Source organism: Mixophyes fleayi, chromosome 3, assembly GCF_038048845.1.
Source record: "Mixophyes fleayi isolate aMixFle1 chromosome 3, aMixFle1.hap1, whole genome shotgun sequence".
Taxonomy (NCBI): domain Eukaryota; kingdom Metazoa; phylum Chordata; class Amphibia; order Anura; family Limnodynastidae; genus Mixophyes; species Mixophyes fleayi.
The window spans coordinates 260,046,023-260,061,623 of NC_134404.1; the positions used below are offsets into that span (position 1 = coordinate 260,046,023).

The following is a 15,601-nucleotide window of genomic DNA, read 5'->3' on the forward strand; positions in this document are numbered from 1 at the left end:
TGAAAATGCTCACGGAGATCAGCAAAGGTCGGGAAAAATCCCATTGGGACTATATCAGAAAGAAACAAAATATTATGTTTTGTCCATTGAGAAAAAGACTTTGGATTGACACCTGGAGGGAAAGAGGGGTTATGCCACAGTGGGAACATTTGCTTGGGGTTGGCCAACAGTTTGAAAGTGCGGATGCAATACTTCCATATTTCTAAGGAGAAGCGAACTGTTGGGGGGAGAGTGTGCAAAGGGGGTAGATCTTTAGGGTCTAGCCAAAATAAGATACTGGGGGATAGCATTTGAAGAAGGTCTGCCTCTGTGTCAACCCAAAGCCTGGTCCGAGGGAGAGAATGAGAAAAGGACTGCTTGGGTATCATCATCTATTTTTTTTTTAGTGCAACTACATTATGTAGCCCCAGAAAATATTGCATCAGTCACACTGATGGTATACAGTATAAGGCTTGAATTGGCAACAAAATGAGGGGATACCATAAATATATAATTTGTTTTATTATTTCACATTAAATCAATGGGATACCTGATCCATGCCTCATCTATTCTATTTTTTAGCATTTATAAATGATTGGTAATACCCATTTAATGACATGTCAACTAGCATTAGGTCACTTTACTTTATTTAGCTTGGGTGAGCTGCAGGAGACAGCTGAATTCTGCAATTTAGTTCATCAGAGCACAGAGGCCAGCATCAGAAGAGAGTGCAGAGGTCAAAGTAATTGAGAAAAGATTGTTGGATATACACTCACAAAAGAGCAGCCTTATACCTACAGAAATATCAGTTCTATTCATTTTAACAACTTTTACCTCTCTGCGAACACTTCTCTCCCACCTTTCTACAATATCCTTGCCCAATTTAGCAGTCTTGCATCTTAATCACACCATAGCAATAGCTCTTGGTCAAATGGCTCCAGCTGCTCTTTCTTCTGTTCACCAGAATCTCAGGTATGGCACACTTTACATTTGAAAGACTGCATTAATTACATAATTTATATTTTCTTTCTGGGAAAATGTATTTCTCCTTCATCCTATCTGGGTGACACTGCTACCATGGGGTTGTATGAGGGAACATGGATTAGGCACTCAAATAGTTAACTTATTAGGCTATATCCCCTGTGCAACCCCCTGAAAACCTCAGGCTGTTTTGAGTGCCAGAGGGGTAGGACCTCTGGTGTACTCTTCTTGCTAAGATAGGTTTTTGTTTAGCTGATAGTTTCATTTAATTTATTTTATTTTAATAGCGGTGCTGGAACAAGCACACTAGTTTTTGGCTTGGTAGTAGCAGTCACAGTGAGAACAGCAGAGGATCTCACTGACTGCATTTTTCTCTCCCCTACAAATGCTGTCAGGTAAAACTTGCAGCGGTCATATTGTTCTGAGAAACAGTGCTGCTCTATTGGGCAAAGAGCGCTGGAATACAGCATGTGCTGAGGCTGATGGGCGGCTTAAAGGCCTGCGGTCACATGATTTCTGAGGGCCGGCACTCGGCATGTTTGCAGATGCCATCTTGGAGATATTCCAGGTCCCCTCCTCAACAGGGGGAGGGAGAGGATCGGATCTAGAGCACAAGACGCGGTTTGGGGGAGAGAAAAGGTATACTACTGTCTGCGGGCTTAACTCTGGAAGCCCCGCAGAAAGGGGTATTTAAGAATTAAAGAAATCAAGGCAAGGTAAACGGACAGGAAGGAGTTAATAGAGAGCTCCACCTGTCTTCATCAGCATGTTTGTTTCTTCTGGAGGCATCAATCCATTGCTGAGCACGGAGGAACCTTTGCAGTCAAACCAAACACACGTTGGCTGTTGTCGGACTCCCTCCTGCCTGCTAGTGTTAGCAGGAAGCTAAGTATCTTTTCCTTTGCCTTTCTATCTCACATTGTACTTGCTGCATTGCATGCAAAGGGGAAGTATATTGTGTACTATGGAGAATATAGTGAAGTTTATACATGTATAATACACTGAGGTCTACATTTTTTGAGGGGGTTTTCTGTGTTTATATTTAAAAAACAAAACAGACCAACAGGCTTACTAGAGAGAAGCCTGCCTTTGGTCAGCATTCTCAGACTGCCAAGGAGGAAAGGAGCAGTTCGGGGTAGAGAAAAGATATAGAAATCTCCCCGCTTTTCTGTAGCAGTTGGTATATTCCCAAGAAGGAAATACAATCGAGGCAGCCAAGGCTGTAATTCAGACAGGACATTGCTGCACAGGTTTTTCTCCTCTCCAAATTGTTTTGAGCTTGTCCTTGGCCATCTAGGAGTGTGAAGTACCTTTTCTATCATTTACACATTATAAAAGAAAACATGCACAGTGTTTATATTGTTATAGTGGATATATGTATGTATGCGGTTTAGAGTAAACATTGTGCCACATAAATCACAATTTCTGAACCTAGGTTTTGCCATAGGAGTATAATAGGAGTATAGGCTGGTACCTAGGTGCATATGTATGTATATATGTATGTATGTAGATAGATAAAGAGATATCTAGATAGAGATCTAGAGATATATGTATAGTTTGGCGGTACTGTGGTGTATGTCATAGACAAAACAGTATCCTGTAAGAAAGTTATTTTCTTTGCTTTTCTGAAAAAAATGGTAATAAGGGGAAAGTATTACCCTTGTCTGACATTGTTATATATCAAGGTAAGACACCTTGGACTAATTATACCTGCTCCAAATGTAAAGTAAAGCTTCTTAGTGGACAGTCAGACACAGGGGTGGTTTGTGCGGACTGTGATTCGGGGGCCAGGGGTAAACAGGCCCAGGGTTCTGCTCCACAGTAGTTGGAGAAACCGGCATGGGTGGTCCCACTGGCGCAGTCTAAGTCGGCACTGACTCAGATGTTTCCCCCGGCTCCCGCTCCTTTAGCCCCTTCTGCTGCACCATTGGCACCAGCAGCAGGACAGGATGTGAACCTGAGCCTTCTTGATCAGTCAACCACCTCCTCTTTCAGAAGCCCCTCTCAGGGAGAGCCTGCGTGGTAAACGTCCTTAGTTAAAGGCCTGGATTGGTTAAATTGGTTTCTGGACACTCCCAGAACTCAAGCATGGCGCTGCAAGAGTCATAGGTCAACTCATCCTCTCCACGCGCTTTCTGATTCAGAAGAGTCTTCGGTGGCGGAAGGTGAGCTTCTTCAAGGATTTGGATCCCCCCTGGTGGGTGATATGGCTGAAACCTCAGGGAGTCGGGTCATTGAGGATCTGGTACTGGCAGTTTGCCAGACATTGAATCTGTTTGATCTAGTGGAACCTCAGTCAGCTCCTAGGTCTCTTTAAGTGCAGGAAACGTCATGTCTGTTTTCCGGCATCAGTGGAACTTAGAGATAGTTGAGACAGCTTGGAAGCAGCCAGATCGTAAATTTGTTATACCACACAGATTTCCTGTCCTTTATCCCCTGCAGACGTTAGAAACAGCCCGCTGGGAACAGGTTCCAAATGTGGATATGCCATGGTTCTGCAGTACTCCCTGACGCCACTGACCGCAGGGTGGAGGGTTTTCTTAAATCCATCTTCCTGGCGGAAGACGCCTCACGAAGACCTATGCTGTCTTCAGCGTGGGTTGCTGGGCAATGGTGACCTGGGCTGACCAGCTCGTAGCAGGGTTACAAGACTCGGATCTTCTTCCCCTGGCTCTACATTTAAAGGAGGCCTCGGGTTACCTGTATGAGACTGTTCGAAATGCAGCCTCCGTTTCCTCAACCATCTCAGCATCGGCAATAGTGGCCCGTAGGACTTTGGCTCAGGTCCTGGGATGCCGTGCAGAATCACAAAGAAAGCTCTGGAGGCTCTTCCCTACTTGGGCTCAGCACTTTTTGGCCCAGAATTAGATAATATTATCTCTCAGTCCATGGGAGGTTAAAGTACCTTCCTTCCGGTGAGTAGCCCTAAACCTAGCGTTCCGAAGTTTGGGTTTTTTCACCAATCCCTTCTGGGGGGGTTCATTGGGGAGAGGCCAGACCATTAGGGGCAGGTGCTCTGTGGCCAGAAGCCATTCCCAGAGATGTAGAGCCCTATTCTCTACATAACATCCAGACCCCAGGCTCCCAAATAAACCAGCATAGCTGTTGTTCTAGGGTCTCCTACCCTTGTTCTTTTCACATAACGACACTAAATTGAAGTCAGGCTGTCTCTTTGCTTCCTTCAGCAGCAGTCATCTGCCGGAATATGACCGTGAGAAGGTTCCTTTAACTCCCTTAGCCCCTTGGACCTCTCCTCAAGAGATGGCTGGGCATGAAAGTTTACACTCTTCAGATAACCTGGGGGGGGGCCTGGTCTCGCTACTTCCTGTAGAGCCACTTGAGCAGGCAGAGGGACTTTCCGTCCCTCACAGCGCCCCAGAAGTTTCTGGCCTTTCTGGTGAGCCCGCGGGTTCCCAATTGGCCCCGACACATCGGGTCCACAGACATTCTAAGCAGGGTAGCAGTTCCAAGAATGTTTCTGCTCTGTTGAGGTGACCTGTTATGGCAGGGCCCGGTTCTTTACCAGCACCTACCTCTGTGGGTTTTGATGGCATTGGTCTTTGAGGCCAAACTTTGGCGGTCCAAAGGGGTTTCCTCCAGAGTGGTAGACACCATGCTGCGAGCCAGGAAACCGACCTCATCCGCATTTATTACAGAGTGTGACATATCTACATTAAGGGGGGTATTCAATTGTTCGGCTTGACGGCCGAAAAACTCGCGCTCTAAAACTATTACCGTTAATACGGTAATTACTCGCTGAAATTCAGCGGGTAAATTACCGTATGAACGGTTTTTAAGCGCAATTTTACCGTATTAACGGTAATAGTTTTAGAGTGCGAGTTTTTCAGCCGTCAAGCTGAACAATTGAATACCCCCCTAAGTGGTGCAAACAAAGACTCTGCCACTCGACTAATTTTCCTCTTTCCCGTATTGTAGTCTTTCGCCACAATGGCTTGGACACAGGTCTGCGACTTGGGTCCCTAAAGGTCCAGGTGTCGGCCTCATCTATCTTTTTCCAACTGAAAATAGCTGATATTCCGGAAGTAAGAACCTTCCTTCAAGGGGTCCAGCATATACAGCCCCTTATGTTATGCCTACGGCTCCCTGGGACCTAAAATTGGTTCTGACCATGCTTCAGAGTTCCCCCCCTTTAAATCAATGGGTTCAACAGAGCGGGTTGCCCGGCTTCTCCGTTAGGGGCCTGCTTTTGATACGTCCCCATGGTAGCAGTGCCCCCCAGATAGGATGAAGGAGAAAAGAGGATTTTTATACTTATGATAAATCCCTTTCTCTGATTCCATCTGGGGGACGCTGCATTTCCTCTTCTGCGATTATTCTTCGGGTGTTTGAGTTCCATTCTTTCGGGCTTTTGTATTACACACTGAGGTTTGTAGTGGGTTGCAGAGGGGATATAGCCTTTCGGCAGAAAATTAAATAAGTAACTATTTGAGTGCCTGCTCCATATTCCCTTATACAAACCTATGGTAGCTGTGTCCCCCAGATGGAATCAGAGAAAGGGATTTATCATAAGTATAAAAGTCCTCTCTTCCTTTTTGATGAGCTGTGTTTTAAATGCAATGGAAGTAAACCTACTTATGAATGTAGGCAAACATGAATTTGTGATGCTGTTTTCATTATAGCAAACTGTTATGTATTTATATTTTAAAATCTGTTTTGGAACTTTTTCTGTTGAATTAAATTTGGGTCTCCCTTGTACAAAAAATGCTTTATTCAAACTTTTTTCCCCCTTCAAATTATTAATATGGTTGTTAATTATTTCATATTTGTTTCTTTGGATAATTGAAAACAGAAAATACATATAAATAACACTGTGCAATCTATTTTAATAGAGAATGTTTTACATTGTCGCATGCATATTTAACAAATGTTTCTTTTTTTAAGGTCGCTGGATATGTGATTGCTGTCAGAATGTCCCACTCACCCCAAAAAAAGGGGTCAAAAGAGGCAAAAACAGTAAAGAAGGATAAACTAGTTATTCTCAGATGTTGAATACTGCACAAGCTTTTCAAAATGGTGCTATACAGCAAAATACTCGTGTGTGATCTGTGGAAAGATCATAAATATGTACCACTTTTTTTCACAGTTTTACACCAAATAAAAATATTTTGGAATTTTACGCAAATTTTCTGGCATCCTGGGACTTGAAATGAATGAAAATGTTATTTGTAGCTTTTATTGTGCTTTTTTTTTTTTTTTTTTAAATGTTTATATATAAAAAAAAAAAAAGTATATACCTCATACCAATGGGTTTAGACAAAAGGACTAAACAGGTGCACTGATAATGTCCCATGTGCTGCAAAGTTAAAGAAATAATTTAATGAAATATCAATTATTTCTTTGTAATAACTAGTCAAAAGTGCTAACTTTTCTATTAAACTAATTTTGGGTTGTACTGATTGCACAAGCAGATCTACCTAGCATTCTGGAAATCTCAAGAATACAGAAAAGTTTTAGGATTGGTGTGGCATGCTTGTTGCGCTGTGCAGTTTTATAGTTGTGCACGTAAGTTGTTGTGACTTGTTGCTATTGATCGCAAATATTGCTCTGTGCTTACCTACCATTTATTTGTTTGTTTTTTTCCTTAAAAGCAAAACCTCAAAAGCTGCTTAAAGCCCAGAAACACCACACTGTGACATAACCACAGTTGTTCTTAATATAGTCTTATTAATTTTTGTGGAAACAGTGGCCTTTAAATGGGACGTGTGTATATATAAATAAATTCTATATACTTGTCTGGTTTATGCTGCTCTGAATTTTTTTTTTTTTTAAAAAAACATGGTTTTAAAATGTCAACTAAATATACAAATGTCAATTTCAAAACTGTCTTGTGAGTTTTTGTGTGTTCATTATTTTAGCTTGTTGTTGTTAAGTTGTCCAGTTACCAAGATCTGTTCAAACAGCGGAATCAAGAGGAGTTCATGCAATATGTTTTGCCCCCCCCCCCCCCCTTATTCAGTTCTGTCTGATCAAAATCCAATCTGCTGCAATAAACATTTGATCAGGAGCACACATATACCGTAGTCTTGGGCTAATTAAATAAAAAAAAAACAAAATTTGTCAATCAGTGTGCATGGTCTCTTTCTTTGTCTTCTATGTAAGTTTGTGCATAAGCTATAGCATCTTGATGGTTGTGTGAACATAAATTTTACTAAATATATATTCCTTCTTATGCCCTGGCAAGAAATAAGGGTTGTGCTGTTGACAATATTTTAAAAAAAATCGGCTAATCCAAAAGACTCATTTATTATTCTTAAAGGAAAAAAAAAAAGCCACTTACCACTTTTTCATACATCTGTAAACTCATCAGGCTCATTACCTCTTGAAAACATTGCTATGGTGCATGCACATTATAGAATGTGGTCACAGGAATTATGCTTAAGTCTTTACATAGTAGATCTTTAAAAATGAGTGTGGAATCCATTAGAATAAATTGGCACTCAACTGGTTAATTTGTAATAAAATATTTTGGTTAAGCAAAGAGTAATCAAACTTCACAGCCATGTGTGAAGCAATTTAAATCTTTCACCAACCTTTTTTTTAAAGAATAATTATGGTGCAGTGAAGGTTCTTAAAACGGTTGTGTTGCATGAAAATTGAGCTACACCTACCTCCTTTAAGTACTCAAGATTCACAATAGGCTTGTATTCATGTTTAGAGGATCACATCCCAAAAACAAAAAAAAGCTGACATACTTTGGCTACTATTGGCAGAGTAAAAAAAACACCACCTTGAAAACGGCAATTATAAAAGCATATTTCAAACCAAGGGGGTTGTAAGTAATAAACCAGGGACATAGTAACGTGCCTATTCAAAGTAAAGTCTTAAATATTAAGGATGGCTAGAAATATAAGCATGTGTAGAGTGATTCAAAGACTAATCATAAACATCTAAAATAAGATTACAAACTTTAGTGGTGGATTTCCATTTGTATATTAATTGCAGTTTATCAGTGAGTATAGAAACAACTGAACTTCCAAGACCCCCTATTATAAAAGACGCAAAAATATTGTCAGCAGCTTATACAATTTATTCCCAATGCATGTCACTACAAAAAGTTTGTTACCTACAGATACCAGTCTGTATTTAAGTTGGAATATCTGTTTTACATAAAATACATTCTGAGTTACAAAATTAGATATGCATATAATGTGGTAAGAAATGTATACTGATTAAAAAAATAGTAGTTTTATATGTTTGTCATGTTTAGGAGTAATTATTTACTGTATATGTATAGTGTAAACACTAGGACCAAATGGTCCTATAACAGTAAAGGTTCTCCAATGTCCTTTAGTACAACATTCTGCAGATCATACAAATGTGTTTATACAAATCTCCTCTTGACAACCCTATTCAATTATAATAGGGGTATTCTCTATACAAGTACATGAAAATGTACACTCATCAGTCACATCATTAAAAAGTGAACATTGATTATCATTACAATGGCACCTGTCAAGGGGTTGGATATATTAGGCAGAATGTCAACAATCAAGCTGATATGTTGGAAGCAGTAAATATGGGTGTAAGTATCTGAGCGACTTTCACAAGGGCCAAATTGTGATGGCTAGACGACTGGGTCAGAACATCTCCAAAAGGGAGGTCTTGTGGGGTGATCCCGGTGTGCAGTGGTTAGCACATTACAGAATAGTACAATATTATTACATGGTATGATATAAGGCAGCACTTTGGAAATGATAATATCAGATGTCATATCTTTGCTAGGTAGGGGAAATCTGAAGTATGGTGCCCTGTACTGAACAGCTAATGCGATACTAAACTAAAGACAATGGGAATAATAATTTTCTACTGGCAGTTGCCCTTTAATTCACTACCTGTCCCTTTTTCCATTTTAATAAAACCACCCTTGCTATGCCAGTTTTATTCTGTATTGCAAGCAGTATACAGAGAAAACATTGTAATAAATTTGCCTCAATTTTACTCTTTTGCTGCTGGATGCATAGTTATCACACTTACAACTGTTGTAGCCATCGTTTGCCCATACTCGCGTACCTCATGGCTTATGCCACATATGGTTGCTAATTACTAGGAGCAACAAAGGGTACTGTACTTCAAGGCTGTTGCTAATCGGACATGTGCATTGCAGAAATATATGGGAAATACTGGTATGTAGCTTACGTCCTGGACCTTGTCCTTTATTTGTTTATGCAAAATTCCAGTTCTCAATACAAAGTACAAACTTCAGAGTTTCTGTGTACTGAATACAAATATAATAGCACTTAGAAAAGAATCTCTAGAACTATCTTGAGAATACCTATAAGTATAGTCCGTAACATTGGTTCTTCCTCTTGAGATGCTTCAAGTGGGGCTTGTCTTTGCTGTTTGTGGCTTTCCTCCAGTTCTTCCGGGTCATAGGAAGCATCAGCAAAAGGGTCCTCTCGAACTGTTCTATCATAATATACTTTAATTTCAAATTCACTCTCTCTGTAATATGGATGGCCATAGATTCCAATGCCCACTGGCCGGTGGAAATGGTCAGGGACAACTATTACATCCAGACCACATGTTGTGGATTGTAGCGCATACTCATCAAAACTAGGGTTAAGGGTTGAATCAGAAACATACATATCTGCATCTCCACTCAGACTGTTCATCTCGAGGATTATCCTTCCTTCCTGGTTAAGTCTCAGATAACTGTAGTTTCCTGCCCCTATTTGTCCCTGGACCACATGCAGGAGCAGCCACTCATCAGGTATCTCATCATCTGTGAAACATTCTATAAGCGATAAAGCGGACAGCACAAAAAGTGTCATAAGACTCTTTCCCCAGTGCGACACCATCTCTCTACTGGACTTGGCATGAAGAGCCCAAGGAGGAGAAAAAAAAAGAAATAAAAATCTGTCATTTTCAACATACAAATAAACTGGAAAACAAATGTTAAACCACAAAGAGAAACAGTGTTTTCAGGGACTTTGGTGTATTCTATGCAAGAGACAAGAAGTACACTGAAGGGAGACGGCAGTGCACAAATCTAACATGGTTGGGACACAATTCAATTATTTTAAATCCCCTTGAATAAATTGAGATGTATTGCATACAGAATAAAAACAGATAAGGACAAATGTGCAGAACACAAGTGCAGTTTGGCAATAGGGTTATTCAGGGACAGTTTGCAACTACAAAATTTGGAAAAGGACAAACTGATGGACCATAACATTAATGATCATCGCTGAAATATATTAAGGGCTACCAGACTATGAAAAGTATTTAGGGGACAAAATAAATGAAATGTATGTGCTATGCTTAAATCCATGAATTCTTTACAGTATTTCACAATTATCCAATGGTCAGATATTGGTGAGGGTGGCAGCTGAACTTAATATATTTAACTGCCAGTACTGAACACTATATATGGCTCACACATGAGGACCTACAGATAATATTGTATAATTCCAAACATTTTTATTCCATATTTTAAAAATGGTAGAATAATAATTTGTGTAATTTACAATAGTTAGTGGGTGATAATTTGTACTTGAGTATTATTTGTAGGTAAAGCTAGCGGTTACCTACAAGTAAACATGGCTTGCACTATGAGAAGATCTTAATTACAGTTGGAAATTTTCTTTTGCCGAAACACTAATCAACCATTGGAAGACCTATTCCACATACTGTATACAACCACTGTATTTGAGAACTGTGTTGGTCATGAGCAGAACAGCATTAGAAACAATGGTATATTTATAAAACTTGTCAAACTAGTTTCTGAGTAAATTGTTTATTACCAAATTTAGCCACTGTCCTGCAACATTTATTTCTCTCTGATCAATGTTCTGCAACAAGTATTCAAACTCAGAGCTGGTAGTCATGCAAGAACATGGCTGTGCAATTTATATTGCACAAATAGTGAAAATATGACAAAAATAAAGAAATGTTAAGCTGCATACAACCCTAGAAGCCAGGAGTAAAAAGTGTTGACCCCAAATGGATATGCAACATTTTTATGTGCCCAGCGCTCATCTAGTACTTGCAATTCAATGTTAATGTGTTTATTTGGGAAAGATTTAAAATTAAGGGTAGTGGCGTTACCCTAACACTTTTCCAGCTAGAAAAGAGCCAGCGTTTGTAACATAAAAATTGTTGTGTGCTCACTGTGCTGACTTATCACAGGGAATGGAAAATCCCAACCCAGCACACTGGATTGCATAGATTGATTTTGGGGCATAAGCAGAGGCGGAACTAGCGAGCTGTGGGCCCCGATGCAGGGAGGTGGAGAGGAGGGAACTGGGGATCCCTGACCCTTTGCACCAATGGTAGTTCTGCCACTGAGCATGAGTATTCCACTTGAGTGTCTTGAACTCTAGCGCTCTCTGTGGAAAAGCCCTGGACTCCAAAGCGCTTGTGTTGCACCACAAGTGTTTTTTTGTTTAATTTTACAGCGCAAGACTTTTAGAAAATGTCAAAAAAGTAGATTTCCAGACAGGTTTCAATAACTGTCACAAAAAATATATTCTGTCAGCTGAGAATTTTATCTTGCTAAAATAAATATTTTTATTATTGTTAACCTATTGCATATGTAAAAAGTTTTGTTTTTCAAACAGAGAAACGAAAACATCCAAAGCAAACCATATGGATATGGAACGCAGACACTGCAATATGTTACGTTCCATGCAGTTGTTAGAACATGAGAAAACAAGACTTTGACCTTTCCACACTGTGTTACATGACTTCATGTTTGTATCCTACATACTCAGGCTGGCACACTACAGGAATTACTGTGCATACAACACAGTATAGAAGTTCCAGGAGAAGTGTGCGGGGCCCGTGCAGCAATATAGTATCACGTCCTGCTTGGTAAACTGCCCTGTGAGGATTAGGAGCCATATTATAGGTGTTAGGACAGAAAATCCAGCATGGTGAGTGAAGAATGACGGCAAAACACCGTCACCTGGGGAAATATTACCCAAACACACCACAACCAGCAATGGACTCACCAGAGAGGAGACTGCAATCCCCCCCAGAGGCGAGCGCAGCCCAACCTCCAGAACTGCCAGTCACCAGCACCTGGAAGAGTGTGGGTGCAGGAAGTAGTAATGTGTACACGGGGGGAGGAAGCAAGAAACAGGAAGTGCTTAATAAATAAATATTCCAGGCACGTCCTAATCATGCAGGCTCAGTGTTATATGACAGCATGTGAGGGAGACGACCGCGCTGCCGGTTCATAGCTGCCTCTGGGTTTGATACAAAATTATATTTTGCAATAATCTCACGAGTTCCTTGCGATTTGTCGTACCAGTCCAAATACTCACTCTACTTTTACATTTCAAGCGGAAAGCAGGTAAACTGGGATCACAGTCATGTAAAAACATAATTGTGACACATTGCAGAAATAGTAAAAATAATAATAGTGACAACAAATTGGGGCCATGGCTACTTTTCCATGGAGACTGATAGGGAGTATGCCTCGGATGCATAGAGAAATGGCTTGGTGCTGTAGTAAAGTGGTGCTTTAGAATGGCAGCATTCTCTCAGTGGGGCATATTTATTAAAGACCGCATTTTTAACACAATCCCTTTAAATCCTTATTGCAAAGATAAGGATTGAAAGATTGTATGTGTTTGTTAAAAGATTTCAACAGGAACAGCAGTCAAGAAAAACTGCTGTCACTGCGAAGACCTCTATTCTATCTTTTCTATTGCAAAGTGGCCACCTTTGCGATAGTGACCAGAGCCGAGAGCAGTAAGATGCGGTGAGGGGTCCGAAGAGCCCTTTACCGAAAAATTACACATATGGTAATGTACGCCAGCCTGAGCTGATGTACATTACTGTATGTGTAAATAGTTTGTCATTACTTATTAAATTGCAGTAAATAACAGTCCCCATAGACTTCTGCTGAAAGACAGTGTTAATACATTTTCATTATACTTAGATTTGCGCCTGTTGCTCAGCATTCGCACAGTGACATTCAGGTCCTGATTTATTAGGCACGCAAAACAATCTTATTGTGCTTTTTTTTTAAACGCACATAAATCAGGCATAGGTATGTCTTTATTCAACAAGGAGCGCATGTAAATATATGTCTGTTGAGGAATACGTGTCTAGGTCCACTCTGCTCTAACAGACAAGACGTTACAGGATACGTCCAATTTATGTGGGAATATAAAGTCACCCTCCCCCCAATAAAATACATTTATTAGGGTGTCCTTAATTTCTCCTGTACATAAAATAAATTTTTAGTTGTTCCAGGTTCCAAACACATGTTCTGTCGCATACAGGACCGTCATCATTATTAATTAGCACTTACACCAGACCTGTAGCTGGTGCAAGTGATACCGCACAAAAACATGTAGCTTTAAAATACCTAAAGCTTTATTCTTATCATCATCATCATTTATTTATATAGCACCAGCAGATTCCGTAGCGCTTTATAATTGGGAACAAACAGTAATAAAACAATACTAGTTAATTCAGACAGAGAGGTAAGAGGGTCCTGCTCACAAGCTTACAATCTATGGGACAATGGTTTGATAGACAAGGGTAAGTGCTACATCATATTGCATATTTGTCCAGCTAGAATGCAAAGTGTGAGGATACCACCCTTAGCTGGGATGGAAGTTACCCTCTGTGGGATTCAACTCACTCGGGTAGACCAAGATATATGCAAAATAAGACTTTATTACGACAGCACAACACCACAAGACGTTCACAAGTTACAGGGTAAATGGTAGCACGTATCCTCCAGCAGCCTCCTGCAGTCAGCACTCCAAAGTCATAATCTCTGTCCCTTTCAGGGTCTTATCCTCCCGCAATATTACCACTACCGTTTAGCAAAACAGTTATGGTGTCTCCTAGCCTGGGTTACTAGCTCACACCAACCCTGTCCTGGTAGGGTTCCCTCCAGCGGCACCACAGTTCCTGGCCCAGAGTCCTTTTCACTGATGTCTTCTACACCAGGATCCTCCAAACTACCATCCCCCCCTGGCATTCTCCTCGCCCTATATTATTTTCTCTGTACCCAGGAAATAGGGTCAAATGTCTCCAACCTCCCCTTTACAGAAGGGGCCTCCCAGTCAACAATTTAGCTGCTAGACATACTGTCCCTGTTACCTTGATTAGACAATAGAATGGCTTGACTCAATTAGCTGTTTTGGCTGGATACACTACACATGGGGTTACAATAGTACATCACTGAATGACACTGCACGCTTACATGGAACAATAAGACTTTTGACACATGATATCAGCAGGGTTACACAATATAAGTCTGTGATACCTTTTGATACAATTACATTTATATTGACACATATTGATACATTTCCCCATGCTATTTCAACCAATATATTACTGTGGAGGCACATTGCATATGAGTAGAAGTTCTAACCTCATTACCTCTCAGGTTATCTGTTGACCTAGCTAATTAACATGGGCTGCCAGCTAGTTAACTCAGACATTGTTCTGATAACAAACCTCATCTCAGCTGCACCCCATACAATACACATTTGAGACAAATGGTAATTACATTAGCTACCACAAGCAAAATGACTGCTGTTGTTCTGATATTTTCACACAGTATGGCAATATTGTTTCTATTTATACTACATACAATATCACAGGTAATAGTATGGGCAAAATGTGTCTAATAACATGAAATAATAATACACATAATACACCAATGCTCTGGTGTATATACTTAGACTGGGCCAAGGATTAAAAAGTACAATAAACCGTGAGAAACGGGTGATGATTACATAGTTCTCAGTCCAGTAGTACCCCGTTTCCTCACATTCCTCCCCTACTTTTTAAACTTGAGCCCCAGTCTCTTCTGCAGACACTACTGCAGGTTTTATGTGGTTTCCCACGAGATGAACCAATTTCCTGCTGGGCTGTGCGCAGCCTCCAGCGTTCACTTGCTGCACCTTGTTATATTCTTGTAGCCGCCAGCACCTATCAATTCCCAGAACCTCTGCGGGAAGTCTCGGTCTCCTGCTCCAGTAGCTACTCTGAGCCCTGCTGTCTAAGAGCCTTACCGACTGCCTTTCCCTGGTTGTCTGGGGTCCTGTCTGGCTACGCCTCCCCCTTCCCCAGTTCCCTTCTGCACTGGGATAACTCATTTCCCCAGTCTGCACCCGCTTATGCACAGGGTTCTTGCAGGAATCCTGCTGCACACTATCTCCTGCAGGGACTACTGAGAGTAACATCACGCAGTCATCAATGTCCTGCTTTTTATGCTGCCTTCTCCCCTCCTGTGTCCGAATGTCACTGTTGCAGCCATGCCCTAACATATTCTTGCAGTCTGCACAGTTGGCTATGTAGCGGTCTACATCCCTCGCTAAACCTAACCACATGAACTGCTGTCTGAGCCTGGCTCGTGTTCTCCTTTTTCCTCTGTGATCGGTACCCCCTTCCCCATGGGCCTGAGCTATAAACCGATCCCGATATTCGGGTGGGACTACCAACCTGTACTTATGATTTGGGCTGGACACCGTATACAGTAACCCATCCAACCAAGCACAATCCTCTACCACCCCAGTCTTATACGACATATCTGCTAGTGCCCGCATCCCTTCTAGATCTGGATCTAGTAGCTGGGCTTCTTGCAGTCTAGATTTATCCTCCTCCCCCAGGACTAACCCCCCTTCAGGATGGTCTTGGCTACTCACCC

The 15,601-nt window shown here is 41.0% G+C and overlaps 2 protein-coding genes across 7 annotated transcripts in view; one reads left to right on the forward strand and one right to left on the reverse strand.

Moving 5' to 3' along the window:
• The window catches only part of PHF10 (PHD finger protein 10), a 63,524-nt gene extending 57,351 nt beyond the window's left edge, over positions 1-6,173 (forward strand). For all 6 annotated transcript variants that reach the window (XM_075203508.1, XM_075203510.1, XM_075203509.1 and 3 more), the window contains one exon: positions 5,863-6,173. In XM_075203508.1, the coding sequence (XP_075059609.1) occupies positions 5,863-5,948 (86 nt within the window). In that variant the 3' untranslated portion in view covers positions 5,949-6,173. The remainder of the gene's footprint in view (positions 1-5,862) is intronic.
• A 1,812-nt stretch (positions 6,174-7,985) lies between these two features.
• C3H6orf120 (chromosome 3 C6orf120 homolog) lies at positions 7,986-12,042 on the reverse strand. Its single transcript, XM_075203515.1, has 2 exons — positions 11,934-12,042; positions 7,986-9,786 (listed from the first exon to the last, which is right to left on the reverse strand). Exon 2 carries the CDS (start codon positions 9,777-9,779, stop codon positions 9,219-9,221), a length of 561 nt encoding a protein of 186 aa, XP_075059616.1. The 5' UTR covers positions 9,780-9,786; positions 11,934-12,042; the 3' UTR covers positions 7,986-9,218.
• Between the last annotated feature and the right edge of the window lie 3,559 nt (positions 12,043-15,601).

Bases quoted from the DNA above. Each gene is read 5' to 3' on its own strand.
- C3H6orf120 (XM_075203515.1), bottom strand. From the start codon at position 9,779: ATGGTGTCGCACTGGGGAAAGAGTCTTATGACACTTTTTGTGCTGTCC.